This window comes from Perca flavescens, chromosome 10 (assembly GCF_004354835.1).
Source record: "Perca flavescens isolate YP-PL-M2 chromosome 10, PFLA_1.0, whole genome shotgun sequence".
NCBI classification, from domain to species: domain Eukaryota; kingdom Metazoa; phylum Chordata; class Actinopteri; order Perciformes; family Percidae; genus Perca; species Perca flavescens.
Window position 1 is genome coordinate 8,718,885 of NC_041340.1, and position 15,624 is coordinate 8,734,508.

Here is a 15,624-nt window from a genome sequence, read left to right on the forward strand (position 1 = left end):
GACCGGTTCACATTCCGTCTGTCGTTCTGTGTTTCTGCTGCCTACTACGGGATATTCGTGATTGGTTCATCCCTTCCTCTCCTCCCTCCCTCCCGCGTGATTGTATGTAAATCCGGTGGGGACTGAGCCAGTAGGTGAGGTTGGGGCTGGTGGCTCCTGCCTCGGTGGCGCACACGAGACCCGAGAGCGACCGAGGTGAGATCGCTGCGCCGTCGGAGCTGTCCACTGTGCCGTGGTGCTGAACTCCATAGCCCTCTCCTCTTCTTCTTCGCCTCTATCGGCTCTACTCTACATTGGTGGTATTTTGGGAAAGGATTAAAAACCTCCTCTTTGGCTGCTTATAGGTGCAAACTTCTCCCGAGGACATTTCTCTCTCTACTCATCGGAAATTACGCTGTACACCAGCCGTGGATTTGGCCGGAGCTCGAGATTACCATTAATAATAGTTTGTTGAGAAGTGTTGCTTCCTTCCGTTCACAACTAATCTCGTTTGGATTATCCTCCTGGATGGTTTACGTCTGGACACACAGGTAATAAAACTGTGTTTGTGTGTTTTGTTTTGTGTTTTAAGTGTAAAAGCCCATCCGAGCACAGCTCCGTCCATGGGAAGTCCCCCTTTCTATCCGACTCGCTATCAGACAGAAAGCTTAACCCTCATCATCGGTGAGGCGACACAACTCTTGTCTAATAATCCACCAGGTCACTCTTTTTGACTCCGAAAATATCTCCTAATCTGTCGCCTCGAGCTTTTGCCATTTCAGTTTAGCCTACTTGTCGCCAGATCCCGCAGGCTCAAATCAACTGATATCAGGATATCTGAAATTGAGATTACAGTTGCTGTTATTCTGAGAGGGGCGCTCACACTGAAGAGCACAAACACTTCCCATTGTAACACAATCAATGTTTTTGAAACGATTGGAGACACGCCACGTTGCCCAGAGCTTTTAATTTATCCGCGCAGTACTTAGTGTGTTATTTTTTTCCCCCTTGGCACGCTAATCCTTGAGTGACACCGTTAGCAGCAGAGGGATTATACTTTTGTTTTTCATCCTCAGCTTTGCGCCTGACTCATCTGGCAGTATATTACAGGCTTTTGCGCCGTGGATGGCCATTAGTTGTGTTGTTTCATGGTTTGCGAATGAAATTTGGGGTCCTTCTTTTGTTTTTTATCTCCGCCATGGTGCAGCAGATGGAGTTAGGGCTAACCTAAAGCCAGATTAAGTTCTGCAATCGATACAACTCAGATTTACAGCCTGAAATCCTTTGAGGGTTTGAGGTTTCTGTTGAAGGATATACAGTAGCCTCAACCTTAGTTCCTATACAGGACAATAGATAAAACATAATAATTATATATAAAAAAAATACTGTAGCCTATACAACTTATCAAAAAATAAATACAAGAAACATCATACTATCTGTAAGCAATGGTGGAATGTAACTACATATTTACTCAAGAACTGTACTGTTTCATGTTTACTATTTTTATAGCACATTTCACCGACAAGGCAATTCAAAGTGTTTTACATAAACATTAAAGAGCAGTTAAAATATAAAAACAGCTCAAATAGAATAAGACAGATATGAAATACAAGAATACAAGTTTCAGAGGAAAATATAATTTGACAGCTTTAGTTTTTTGTTACTTTACAATACAAATACACTTAACTACGCACTGATTGGTTAATAAAAAGATGATGTATTGTAATAGATTAAACTTCCCAACAGTGTATACATGCTTATAGTTAGAATTAACCTCACATTGACAAGAAAATGCTAATTTAATATAATAGTGTAACACTCACAGGGAGTCATTATTCTAGAGTATTTTTACTTTTCACTTAAAGTACATTTTGTTACTAATACTCACATACTTTTTAACTGAGTAACACTTTTAAAACGGGACTTTTAGGGTGACTTTTACTTAGGGCTTAGGGTTAATGAAAATAAGCACTTCCTTATTATTTGTGTGCCAATTGTTGTACACTCCTAATTAGTCTTGTGACAGCATTAATTTGCAGTAACAGGTAAAGGGGGAAAAGACAAACCTAGTGTCAGTATATTGTATTTCCTACATAATTTTGACATTTTGTGTGATTCACAATGCACACAGACACTAATGATCCCAGCACATTTCTCCAATAATTGCTGCAGTAATTGAAATTCCTTCAGAGGAAGTGTGAATGCTACAGAAACCATGCAGTTTTAGTGTTGAGCCATCTGTGGGCCTTTACAATCCTACTTCAATCCCTTCATTCTCATGAATGCATTCACTTTCTCTTTGAAAGCTCTTTGAAACCACAAGATAGAATCTATTTCCAGTGGCGCATTGGATGAATGAGTGGATCTGTTTTTCAAGGCTGCGCTCACTAATTGATTATCCACTTGAATACGAACCAGGGTCCAAGTAATATATCCTTTATACAGGCTATATATTATACATATTGTGCAGAATATAGTGAGGATACTTAATAAACATGCTAGTTTTAATAAATAATTCAAGAGAAAAGACAGATGTGGATATGATAAACTCAGTTCACACTTATGTTCAAACCCATGAAGACACCAACAAAGCCCAACAACACAATATTTTCACAGGGAAAATATATTACTTCACCGCACCTAGACCAAAAAAAAAGCTTTTCCAGCTCAGATCCAATTAAGCCATTTAACAACAGATAGGAGATGGTGCCAGCTGAGCAGGTAGTGGTGTTAATGGAGCTGCTCAGCTATCTATTTCAATACAATGACTTTCTTAGAGCACCGCAGGAAGGGAAATGCTTTTGAGTCAATATTCCTTTCACTAGTAAGAAGGAAAATAATGCTAGGACACTGATCAAAGCAAATCTAAAAGGACTGTGTGTGAAAGTGTAGTAATGGCAGGTGGTTGTGAGGGGGGAGGGGGCAGATTTGGATGATATGACAATCAGGTTGTATGTTAGGGAGGATAATTGCGCTGCCACTGAAAATGGCACCGTTTTATGGTCTTCGTGGTAATCTCAGGTGTCCTGGCGTCCCAGCAGGTTCAAAAATCTTTACCCATTACCCTCTGAGATATTTTGTATGGGGTTGTTTGAGGGAGAAAACATATTTTCCCAGTGTTACTTTTATGCTTTTCTGTACAGATGTAAGGTGCATCTACAAATTCAGCCAATTAACTTGTCAATTCCATGTCAGGTTCAAAAGGTTTTTCGGTTACACACCACTAAAATTTTGATCACGCATAGGTCCTTTTAGGGATACAGTACTGTCTATGTTAAGGGGGTTTCTACTGGGACACTAAACACATTTGCCTTTGGCTCCTTAGGAATCTATGAAATCCATTACGTTCAGGTGGCTTTCCGACATGTAACATCAAGCCACTACGGAACTGAACTTATATAATAATAAAAATAATGGAATAAGGTGCCATGCTGTACTAGTTAATGTATATTATAGAAGGCACTACTATTGCATTTTTTTCAGTGAAAGGCACATTAGAGTGCTTGCAGATGGAGATTTACACACTTCCACATCAGAAAACTCTCAATTCATCATATCATTCTGTTGGACATATTTTCAAAGCTACTTTTAATTATTAAATTATTCGCATTACCAGACAAAATCATTTTCTCACTTGGTATCCTGTCATTGCGGTTTGCGGTTAGGCCGGACAGGCCTGAGGCCCAGCAGTAATGAATAATCATGCACATTGTTTTGGTTTTATTTGATATACTGTATGTCTCTGAAATGTCTACCTCCCCTTCAATACAATGGACATAGATACACTGCCAATATATGTTCTTTTGTAATTTGGGTGAACCCAACCTTTAAAGTAATAGTTCAACCTTTTCAAAAAAACGAATTTGTTTCTTTAGTTGGATGAAAATCAATACTCCTCTCATGTTGGTGCCAAGAGCAGAAAGGCGATTAGCCTAGCTCGAAGCTGATATTCTGGCTCTATCCAAAGTTCAAAACTATGTCTTCCAGCACCTCTAAAGCTCACTAATTAATGTGTTGTATCTCATTTGTGTAAATCCCTACAAAAATGATAATTTGTGGTTTAGAGAAAGTTATGTAATGTAAAAAGCACCATTTAGTCCATCCACACAGCACTTCACATCTTCACTGTTTGCCTAACAACATCAAGGTGATGACAAGACTCCCAGAAGTCACTGCACCCAGCTGCTGATTGCCAAGAAACTGTTACAGCACAAAGACAAAAAACAGAACAACATTTTTATATTTACATACAGTTAAGTACGAAAACGACCAGAGGTATTGATCATTTCATCTTACTCTCAGCAAGTTTATTTACCAAAATATCAAACTATTCCTTTCATTTTCCAATCAATCCTTAGTTTGAATTCTGTCTTCACTGAAAGAACCACAAAAACATATTTAACGTTGTGCATGCAAAACAATTCAACTAAAATAAAATTAGCTGATGAACCTTCATTTCTTCCTGTGGAATCTGAATTACAAATTATTCAAATGTGTCCAATATATGTTTTGATACACCAATTGTAACGGTTTCAAATTTCATTTCTCAATAGCTCGGCCCCAACCCACCTCAACAATAACACTTTGAACATTGCTTTCCCCTTTTCCATCTCCCTTCTTCCCACTCGGAGCAAAGCTGTAACCGCTGCCAACTCCCATCTGTGTCTCTGCGTCTGTCTTTGTTGTTCCCCTCTCCAATATGTGGAATCTTTATTGTGCAGTAGACCCACACATATTGAGACACGCTATTCTGCTGCCATGCTTAGCAGACACTACCTCCTGACATACTCATGTCTCCTGGCAAGCAGGGCGTTTGTTTGGCGAAGTGAAAACCTGTTTTTACTCTATTATGCACATTGCACTTCTCTTTTATGTGTGAGTTCACCATTTTGACAGCATGCAAACAAACAGAAAACCTCTTTAGATCACATGCAGTTACAGATGAAAACACTTATAATGTAATTTACAATATTAGCATGTGCTTAACTTGCAGTGATGATATATGAGAATGTCTATTCTGTGCAGTGAAGTCAAACATTTCCACTGGATCATATTTCTTTTTTCGTTTTGCTTCGAGAATCAATCTAAGGTAACAGTACGAGGCTCTGTCTCCTGACTTTTCAAGCAGCTCTAGCTTTCTGAAGCATGACCTCCTCCACTTCATGTCTTGATTGAACTCCAAGTGGATTGGTAAATTGTAATTGTCATAACCCATTTCGTACAGCACAGCAGAACAAAGCTTTTGTGGCTACTTTTAAAGCCGAGGCTGGATGACATGTTTGAACTGCTCTTTCTCTGTCTCATTGCTCTTTGGCAGATGGTCAGACCATAATAGAAGTTGAAGAAACCTTAAGGGTTAGGGATAACAGACTCCAGGTTTCTACGCTAATCCTGTCAGTGTGCTGCAAGCCAGCTGATGGCAAGTGTGGCCTGAGGCATTGTAAAATGTGTCTCAGTGGGTGGGGAAGTTGGTGGTGCAGGTCTATGAGATAATAATGCTATTTGTTGGAAGCGTTTGACACTTGGGGAGGAGGGTGCTGGGGTGCTCTGGCCATGCGTTGCTTTTTAATGGCATCACAGGTCGCAGTTCAGTGTTCACTGCCGCTGTGGCCAAGTGTGATGGCATTGTTCTGGGCACAGTACAGTAGATCGGATCAGTCTGATTATGTAATGATTGTTAACAATGGGGGAGCCAATGTGGTGGCTGCCAGGCTTTTTCCTGCAGAGTTGTAGCAACAGCCTGTACCTCACAACATTTGAAATGGTCTATAAATTAAATGGCTATAAAAGAAGAGTCAAGGTCTTTCCTCCCACTGCCTCGTATGTCGAGACTCCTGCGATCATAAATGATTGTAATGTGGATCAAATAATGCCCAAGTCCCCGCTGTCAAACCTTTGTGATACAGAACTTATAGGTGCACTCTGGAGACGCTGCACAAGGTCCTAAAATAAAAAGTTAAATATTTTTATATAGTGTTGTGGTGCTCATCTTAATTGTTAATAATTGTGGCTTTTTGGATGAATCCCAGGGTACAATCGGAGCTGATTCTACACAGTAGGCTGTTTATAAATCTCAGATGTCAAGCCAAGCTAAAAGAAATCCTGTGCATGACAAAATATATACTAGAATCACTTAATTTTCTCACTGGGTGGCTATTTAGAGCTGTGATGAATAATGTGCACACTATCTGAGGATGAATTAGTTAAGATTTCCATACAGTACAAACTGGTTGCTGGGGACTTTTCACAGTGTGCTATCCGGCATTTCAGGACTGCCTGGGTGGATCAAAGACAAATTATATAGTCTGAGAAAACCTAGAGCTTCTTTACGAGTGGCAGTCTTTAGAAGCCAAAAATACAGTCCAACAATTTCCCTGCAAGTTTAAGTAGATTTGAGTGTTTGTAAAAGTTACTTTTATTCACTATGGTCAATTTCAATTTAATTTCAAAACATGCAGGTGTGTTACTGATTATTTTGACTATTTAAAGACATTTTGATTCAAATTTGTAATAACAAAAATTAAACACCCAAAAAAAAGTCAATTTAGCAGTTTTTGTTAAGCTTTCAAAGACATGATCTTCCTCAGCAGATCCAGTTTGACAAGCTGTTGAGCACTTTAAAGGAACAGTTTGACATTTTTGAAAATATGTATATTTGCCTCCTTGCCAAAAGTTAGAAGAGAAGGTTGGTACCACTCTCATGTCTCTGCAGTAAATTAATAAGGCCACCACTAGCAGCCGTTAAGCTTGGCTCAACACAAAGAGAGTAAAAGAGAGCTAGCTTCGTTTTGGTATATGGATTTTGTTACCTTAGCCTGGATAGCAGCATGCCACAAACATGCTTATGGTTGAGATAGTAGATTCTTGACAGTTATAAAAATGTTCGAATTTTTAGTCAGTTCAGTAAAATTCTTAAATTAGGACCTATTCTTGTCATTTGGTTATTAAACTAACAAAAGACAATTTTTTTCTACATTTGCATAATGCTTATGTCCTAAAATAGACCGAATGGTTGTGAAGCTGAAAAAGGAAACTGTGAAAAGGTGAAACTGACAATGGCACATCCTGTTTGTGAGTTCAGAAAATAATGTTGGAGTCCCTGCAGGATCCCTCAGCCAGTGCTTACAGTCCGTAACACAAAACATCTATAGTCCTGCTGAGAACAAAGCAAGCTGCTGAGTTAGAAACACATCAGAGGCTCATTAGCGTTCCAGTGATTGACCAGCTGAACTCCCGTTACCCTCACGACTTTCTTAATGTTTTCACTGCTGTAAATCCCTTCGCCTCTTCTCATTGTATGCACCAGTCTCACATGGTTGACATCACTCTGATTCCAGCAAAGGTCCTTTCATATCCCAACTACAGTATAAGAGTCATGCTCAAGAATGGAAACACCTGCCTTGTTTTGTTGAATTGTGGTGAAGCATCTACTTTCTGAGCACGAGGATCATTGAAATTCCACATTTGATTTCAGAAGTTTCTCTGCCTAGATTTGGACTGCCTGCCAGGATTTATAACAGATTAACTTTGAAAGTGATTTAGCTCTCGGCTTCTGCAGTTGCTACCGGAGCAGAAAAATAACTTTTTCTCATCCATTATTGCTATCCTTACTGGCTCACATACTTCCACATTCACTAAACATGCAAAATATGATCTGTTTGTGTGACCCTAATAGTATCAGCGGAGTATATCAAAAGTTAATTAGAGTTCTGGGTGTAAAAAGGAATGATTGACAGTCATGTAGGCAGACAGGACTGGCATTATCCAATAACACACACACACACACACACACACACACACAATAAACACACTCCCATGATGCATTGGTGACGGACATTCCTCCTTCAGTGCTACAATGTAACTGTGGTGCACAAGGGATTTAGTGGGGACACACAACACGCCAGGATAAGTTCAAAGCTCAGTGTAATCACATTTTATGCCTTGAGATAGATAGATATCTGAACAAAACAGATAACGGTCTCATAAAAAGGATGGTGGATAATGAATTATATCATCACAACATGCAGCCAACAAAATTACACCAGGGCCTATCTCCATCTTTATCGGCTATCTGGTTGCATTGGGATGCTCTGCTGTTATCCTCTTGGATTTTGGAGCTTTGCGTCCTGTCTAATGAGTCGAGGATATCGGAGCGGCGGTCTCCTAAAGGGTTCAGAAGCTGGGTTGTAGACGGAAAGTTGCTTCTTTGAAGTCCAGTGAAAGTGAGGGCTCACAAATCCTAAGAAGTCGGATTTAATTATTTAGTTTGGCAATGAACTCAGGCTTGTAAATGTAAATGTACAGTAGGGACTGAGATGTAATTGATATGAGGTTATAAGGTTTTGAATGATGAGACAGGTTAAAATTCCTTTGTGCTAGTATTCAACAAAGAACCTAACTGGTGTTTTTTTACACGTTTTAGCCAATTAAGTCATGCATAGTTGATACAAGTGATATCTAGAGTGTTGACAGTTATGCTTGAGTAACAGCATACTTGAAAACCTTAATGTAATCTGCTGATCAGCAGAGCATTCACAAGTTCTAGCTGTTAGTGCAGCTTTAAGGGCATGATCCCTTACCGGCTTCCCAACAGTAAACTCAAACCCAATTTGCCAGTTGTAACAAAATTGTAATGTTCATGTTGTTTCTTTTCCTGATTGCTTTAAGGACTTCTTGTTCATGTTGGCTTTTAAAGTTTAAAGGTCCCATGACAAGGTGCTCTTTGGATGCTTTTATATAGACCTTAGTGGTCCCCTAATACTGTATCTGAAGTCTCTTTCCTGAAATTCAGCCTTGGTGCAGAATTACAGAGAGCCAGTCCCACAATGAGCTTTCCTTAGTATGTGCCATTTCTGTGTCTGTAGCTATTGAGGAGGAAAGAGGGGAGGTGGCAAGGTGGAGGGTGGGGGTGTGCCTTGACCAACTGCCACTTTGGTTGTTTGAAAGCCATGATGTCTCTCTCTCTCATGGATGGGCTAAATTCTCAGGGCGGGCAAAGCAGAGAAAGGGGAGGTAACCTTGCTCCTTATGACCTCATAAGGAGCAATATTCCAGATCGGCCCATCTGAGCTTTCATTTTCTCAAAGGCAGAGCAGGATACCCAGGGCTCGGTTTATACCTATCACCATTTCTAGCCACTGGGGGACCATAGGCAGGCTGGGAGAACGCATATTAATGTTAAAAAACCTCATAAAGTGAAATGTTCATGCCATGGGACCTTTACGTTTAAAGTTAATTCTTGACATTGGAAGCATCACAAAACAATCTCACCTAAAGGTCTATTTAGTTGCTGTTCTGGAGACTTCAGTTGTCAATTTGAATTACCAATTGTGTGTTTTATTGCCATTGTGGGGGGTGAGTGCTTTCCACCCTGTGTTACCCTGTTGCCCAATTAACAAGTCATGGTGTCTAAAAATTAAAGCAGTGAGGCGAACAATGTGATAATTTGTCTATAAAATGTATGATGTCAGAGCCTATAGTAAAGTTTTTTTTTTTTTTTACTTTTACTCATACAGGCGACATTCACTGAGCATGAAAGCAACACCATGCTTCATAACACACAGTCACACTTGAGAGCTGCCCTGAATAACCATAGTTTTTATTTACTAGCCACTAAGCAGCCCCGCTGGAGCAATTGGGGGTTAGTTGCACCTTAACAGCAGGTAATGAGGTAGTAGCAAGTCTCTTAGCCAGTCACACTCAGATTTATCCTTTCTTATTTGAGTAGTTTCTTGAATCAAAGGCTTATTATTCACTCTCTTGTGTAGCAGCTTCCTTTCAAACACTTCAACATATTACTGTGACTTAGTAGAGTTGTCAAAATATTCTTTGCTTTCAACTGCATTACCATGAAATGTTACTTTGACCAAAATAAAAAGTCCTTAGTGTCATTAAATATTTATTTTTTATATTAATACTTGGTAATAGCAGCAAAAATGCAATCAGTTTAAATCATCATTGACTAAAGCAGTCAACAGTCGAATGTATGAAAATATGGACACTTTTCAAAGCCTCACTACTTCATTCTGCCCTTTTAGGACAGTTTTGCACGTCTTCATCATCCGGATGTTTTTACCTCCTGCCGGCATGGCACATCATCATACTGGTGACTGCCTGTTTATATTTTTACTGCAGATCATTTAATGGTGTGGTTAGAAGTTAGAGTACCTTGATGCATAAATTTGCATATCAATGTAGAAAACCTCAAATTAGTTTAACTCCTTACTGTTTCCCAACACCTCACAGAGCTGTTATTAAAACCTACATGTTATATGACGACAATTACATTGACATAAAATATGCACAAATTGATACTAATGCATTAAGCTAACTCATTAATTAGGTTAATGAATTAGACCATTAGCATAACTGGTGATATCATAGTGATTATGAAAGGACATTATGCAGCTCAAGTGCCTCTTATTTGGACGTGATCCAGAACATCTGAGAGATGATTAAGGCTTTGCCAGGCCTGTTCCGATGTGGCTCAACTATTTCGACTAAATTTAAGCTCCACAAAGAAATCCCCCTTTCTGAAAATTGCTCCTCAGATAAAAAGAAATACATAAAGCACAGCTTTACTTTTTAAAAAGGGGCCCTTTTTAACTCTTTTCTCATGCCATAGCCACTATTGCTCATTATTTTTGCTGTGAATAGCACAAACCAGGATACAGTTAATGCAGTCTTTCACTTCTGTTGGCATTGTACATATTTGAACAGAAGGATGCTGTTAAAAAAGAAGCTGAGACTGCATTAGTCAATCTGTCATAAAAACTCTGATTTCTTTCTTTCTGAAGTTAAAAGCAAATCAAATCAAAATGACCTGGTTATACATCCTTAGGTGGCATTGAACCATATTCAAGCAATCAAAAATATTTTCCCTATATATCAGCACAGACTCCCAATTAATTAAAACAGACTGGAACATCAGCTAAAGGTCACATAATGAGTTGGTCTGTGTAAAAACATGAGCTAAATATGTTAAATGGAAATGTGTCTTCCAAATATGGAGATCACAGGAAATTTAGAGGCTGCACACAAAGCAGAATCCATGCTAGCTGTCAGCAGATACAGCTGCCAGCACAGCTGGGCGTCTGCAGAGGAAGTGCTCTCATAGCAAAAAGATGTGGTACATCTTCTCGCCAAAACATCTGCCACCATGTCATTTTAGATGAATGGCCAGTAATTACACAATGATGGTTTTGTGAGGAGGTGGCTTTGAATCACCTCATTCTGGGTAGATTGAGGTGTTCATGTTTCACATTCTTCAGAGAAAAAGATGTGCTGATGAGATGTGTCATATCAGAATTTAAAATCTATACAAACTTCACATATAAAGTTGTTCTGGTTCCTGGTTCAGTTGAGTTGAAGGCACAGACATATCTTTACAGTAATAGGGCTTTTTGACCAAATAGTCCTAGGAGCTAAAGACGCCCTTAATTCAGGTACTAACTCGGGAACTAAAAGTTATTGCGACACAATGTTTGAGCTTCCTCGGCATCTCAAGAACGGCGGGGAGGAACATTAGTGCAGAGGTAGAAAGGGAGTTTGAATTCACAAGAAAGGCAAAGCCCGCATCTGCAGAGCAAAAACCTAAAAGAGAAATAAATTAATTTCATAATTAAACTTCGGAAAGTCAGCTACATAACTTTAATTTGCACATCAATAACAATAGAAATTCCTTATACAGGCTTGTTTTTGCTTGCATTATGAATGAATGTGGTACACAAGTTGTAGCAGACTAGACTGTCAGTGACCGTCAGTACTACAAACTCCATCTGTTAGCTCCTGAACCATCAGATAGCACTACGTTGGGAGCAGGAACATTTTCAGGGGGCAAGAACTACAATCCAGCAACAAAAAGCAGCGTCAGTCACAATACTTTTGAATAATGTTCCTGGGTTCAGGGACATTTTTTCTGCTGAAAATGGAAAAACATTGTACTCTGGATTGCCAATTGATACTACAGAATTTTGACTCACAGAATATCCCATTCATGACAGCTTTCAGCTTTATTTGTGGCTCTAAGCACCTGGTTTATAGTAGAGTTTTTTTATTTCTTCTATCTAGGAAAAATCCTCTGGCACACATGATTTAATGCATTTTATGTTTCCAGCTGCTGCGACAGCTTGGAATAAACAGAGGGATTGGGCAGTTATCATGTGCAGCGATAGTCTGAATAGAAAAAAAAAACAGAACCTAAAACTTTATCAATAAAAGTTAAGATGTGATAGTTTTGGCCAGAAAATTTAGTTATCTCTGGCAGTGCAGCCAAAATCCAACAACAATGATTACATAGTTTCAAGTTGTTGCAAAAAAACAAAGAAGGCATGTGCGTGTTGTGTGAAAGGGCTACAACATACATTTCATTGTGCAACCCTGTGCTGTAAAATGACAAATCAATGAATCTTGTAACCTTGTAAAACAATTCTGACTTAATAATGTCCACTTAATAGCATTTTCTGGAACGTTTAACTATATCACACATGGTTCATTCAATCTATAGCACTTTTAGGACTTTGTAAACGCATGTCAGCAAATCCATCTCCATGGCAACTGAGCAAACTCCACATCTGCTGAGTAGGAAACAGTTAAAAACTTGAGTTGGGGTTGTTTTTGTCTTTTGTTATTAGAATTTCTGGACCAGTCCTCAGGAGAAAACTTAAGATATGAGTGAGTTTTTGTTCCAAAAGAAATAAAAATGAAACATAAAAACGACTATTTAAGAAAGAAAAGAGACTGCCTCTCTTATATTATAAATAACTAGTAAACATTGACAACAAACAATGGAAATTATAGTGTCCTCTTACTGTCGTGGTATACATAAAGACAACAAAGACTTGTTTGGGTGTGACTGAGAACTGAATTTTTAGGGTTTTGGAAATCTTGAAAAGTGGAAACTGTTGCAACATGCATTGGGCAAAAATCAGTGAAGCACACTGAACAAGTTGGCAGTTGTTCTGGAAATTAACTATCAACAATCACACACTTATTCTGCATATATTACCATTAATGAATTACCAGCACATGCTTGTGATCAGTGTTGTAATTAACAACTTTGATTTGGGCGGTCTGCAAGGGAAAGGAAGAGTTTTAGGATCAAGGTTTAAAGCTTTTGATAATGGCTTCATTCTGAAAAGGTCAATAAAAAAATCTGATCCTTTATGAAACTTTACAGCGAATATAAAGTTCAATTTTAGTTTGTGGTTTATATCCGATATACTGTACATGCACAGTTTATAGTGTAAAGTTACGAGGCCTGTGTTTGGAAATATGAGATAAATAAAAAATTTTATAATACAAGTACAAGAATCTCTTCCTTCCTTCTATTGGTCAAACATATACCAAATATCGTCTTTTCTGAAAATATAGAGGGACCGATCTCTCTCTTCCTTATACTGTCGGCTGGTGACCGGCTTTTAGTTTCATAGTAGACACTTTGGGTTAAGTGCTTCGCTTCGGGGGGAAACTCTGCAGCATTTTCTGAAGGAATAGATTTTTGCAACTTTATTTCGACTACCAGTTTCTCTGAGCTTATATGGGCTTCATATAAGGTTATAACCATACATTCACCAGCCAATGTCTCTAACCTCTAGGCAAGTGCTGCCCCTTTTTATGAACCCACTTTGCCATTTATTAACTGACTCACTGAGTGCAAGTCTTGCAGAAAGAAATGTAGTATGGTCTGTTTGAGTTGTTTGAGTTTATTTTCTACTCCTCCAGAACCACCAAAAAACGTATTGAACTGCTTTTTTGTTTTCGCCCTATGTGAAACATTCTCAGCACATCTTCAAACCTCAAGTGTTTCATTGGCATGCACATTTTAAATGTCTCTGGACTACAGAGGCACTGGTTTTCTTGATGCACCAAAAATAATAGCAAAGCAGTATGCAGGTTGTAAGAAATTCTTTAAAATGATTCCTACAGACATTACATGAGTACTATTTGAGATACCCATTTAGGCATGTACGACATTCAAAGTCATCATCTCTTCCTTTGTTGTAAGGAACTGCTCCTTCTGAGAGACTGGTGCAGCATTTTCTGCATTTGTAAGGGAAGAACAAGGACCAAACGGAGCCACTACCCTTGGGGAAGAATGCGTCGCCTGTGGTTTTGGACGTGCTTTGAACTTGAAGGAGTCCTTTATCAGTGTACAGCGCTGCTGGAGATGTATGAGTATAAGAAGTGCCATGATAACTCTGCCAAATAAGACATGCTGCAGCAGGGTGCAAACACACAGCAGATGCTCCAGTGTTCTCCAGATATCTCAGAGACAAACTGTAGTACTCCGACCAAATTGATCTGTACATAGAAATACCGCTGCGCGTGCTTAAAGGGATCTGCCCACAGGAGGTCAGGGAATGTGTCAGCTGAAGCATACAGTGAGAGAGGGGAGAGAGAGGAAAGTGGAGCCATTTATCTGCTGACTTCAAATTCCCCTCCAGTGACCTCGCTGAAAAATTTGAATAATTTTAAACAAGCCTCTCTAGGAAATCATTGGTTTACAAAGCAAACTGGGAGCACCAGTGCATCCCTGCTAGTTGAAACAGGCCCATGTGCCACAACTGCAATGCAATTTCTCAGCTGTACAGTTGGCCTTCATTTTGACTGGAAATGGGTTTTGGGAAGACAGTAGGGACCAACCAGAGGAGCTTTGAAACATGAATAGGGTTCAGTTAGTCTACTCATCTAGTCAGAAGTTGACATGTTTTTTAGTCTGCATACAGATTCAGAGTTTAAAAAAAACAAATCTTAATCTGCATCATGAGAAATTCTGCTAAATCAACAATAAAAAAAAAGCTGTCTGGCTAATTTCTTGTGTATGCATGCAAAACAAACTTCTAGAAAGCATGGATCTTCTTGTAGTTAAATTTTGTAAAATTGTGTGGTTTTTCTAAAGGAACCCTGCTGTTTGTATCACCAAACATTCCCTGGGTGCAAAATACATGACTAGGCCTGACAGTAATGCAGAAATTTCAATTCCAATTTCTTGAGTAAGAATTCTCCCTCCTCTAAATTTTCATCCTTTGCTTTGCAGGCAGTTTACTATGAATAGAAGAGTGAAGAATATTGAATACAACTTGAGAATAGGGATAATTTCATTGAATGTAATAAAGGTCTGAGAATACTGAATAGAAATGAGAGACTATTGGAATACACTGAGTATACTTACTGGGCAAACCTTGTTTAGCTATGTCAGTGAGGTGTTTGCTGTGATTTTGCTATATTTTTATTTACAAATACCATATTCTATAGATCAACACGCTACTATCAAACTTGAGAAGTCTGTTTTGTTTGGTATGTTACTTTGGCCCTGGTAGAAGAAGTATTTAGATAGTTATCTTAAGTTAAAGTAATATCCCAGTAGTCATGTTTCCATCAACATATTTTTATGCGCATTTTGAAGTATCTCATTAGAAAATGTTGATGGAAATGGCAAAATTCGAAAAAATACATCCACAAATGAACTAAAATGTTTTTATGCTCGTTTGAGGTGGTTTTTGCCAAGAGTTAATGCACAAAATGGGAGATGGAAACAGCTTTGCCGAATAAGTAAGCAAACATGTAACTCACATGAATATAGTCCCGGTATCCATTGGATGGGGGAAGGATCGGGATATCCACCCTACAGTGCGCTGTACACTT

At 38.8% G+C, this 15,624-nt stretch overlaps 1 protein-coding gene across 1 annotated transcript in view; it reads left to right on the forward strand.

The window, feature by feature from the left end:
- Positions 1-209: 209 nt before the first annotated feature.
- fstl5 (follistatin-like 5) overlaps positions 210-15,624 on the forward strand; it is a 173,670-nt gene continuing 158,255 nt past the window's right edge. Inside the window, exon 1 of the mRNA XM_028589644.1 lies at positions 210-530. Within this exon, the coding sequence (XP_028445445.1) occupies positions 508-530 (23 nt within the window). The 5' untranslated portion in view covers positions 210-507. The remainder of the gene's footprint in view (positions 531-15,624) is intronic.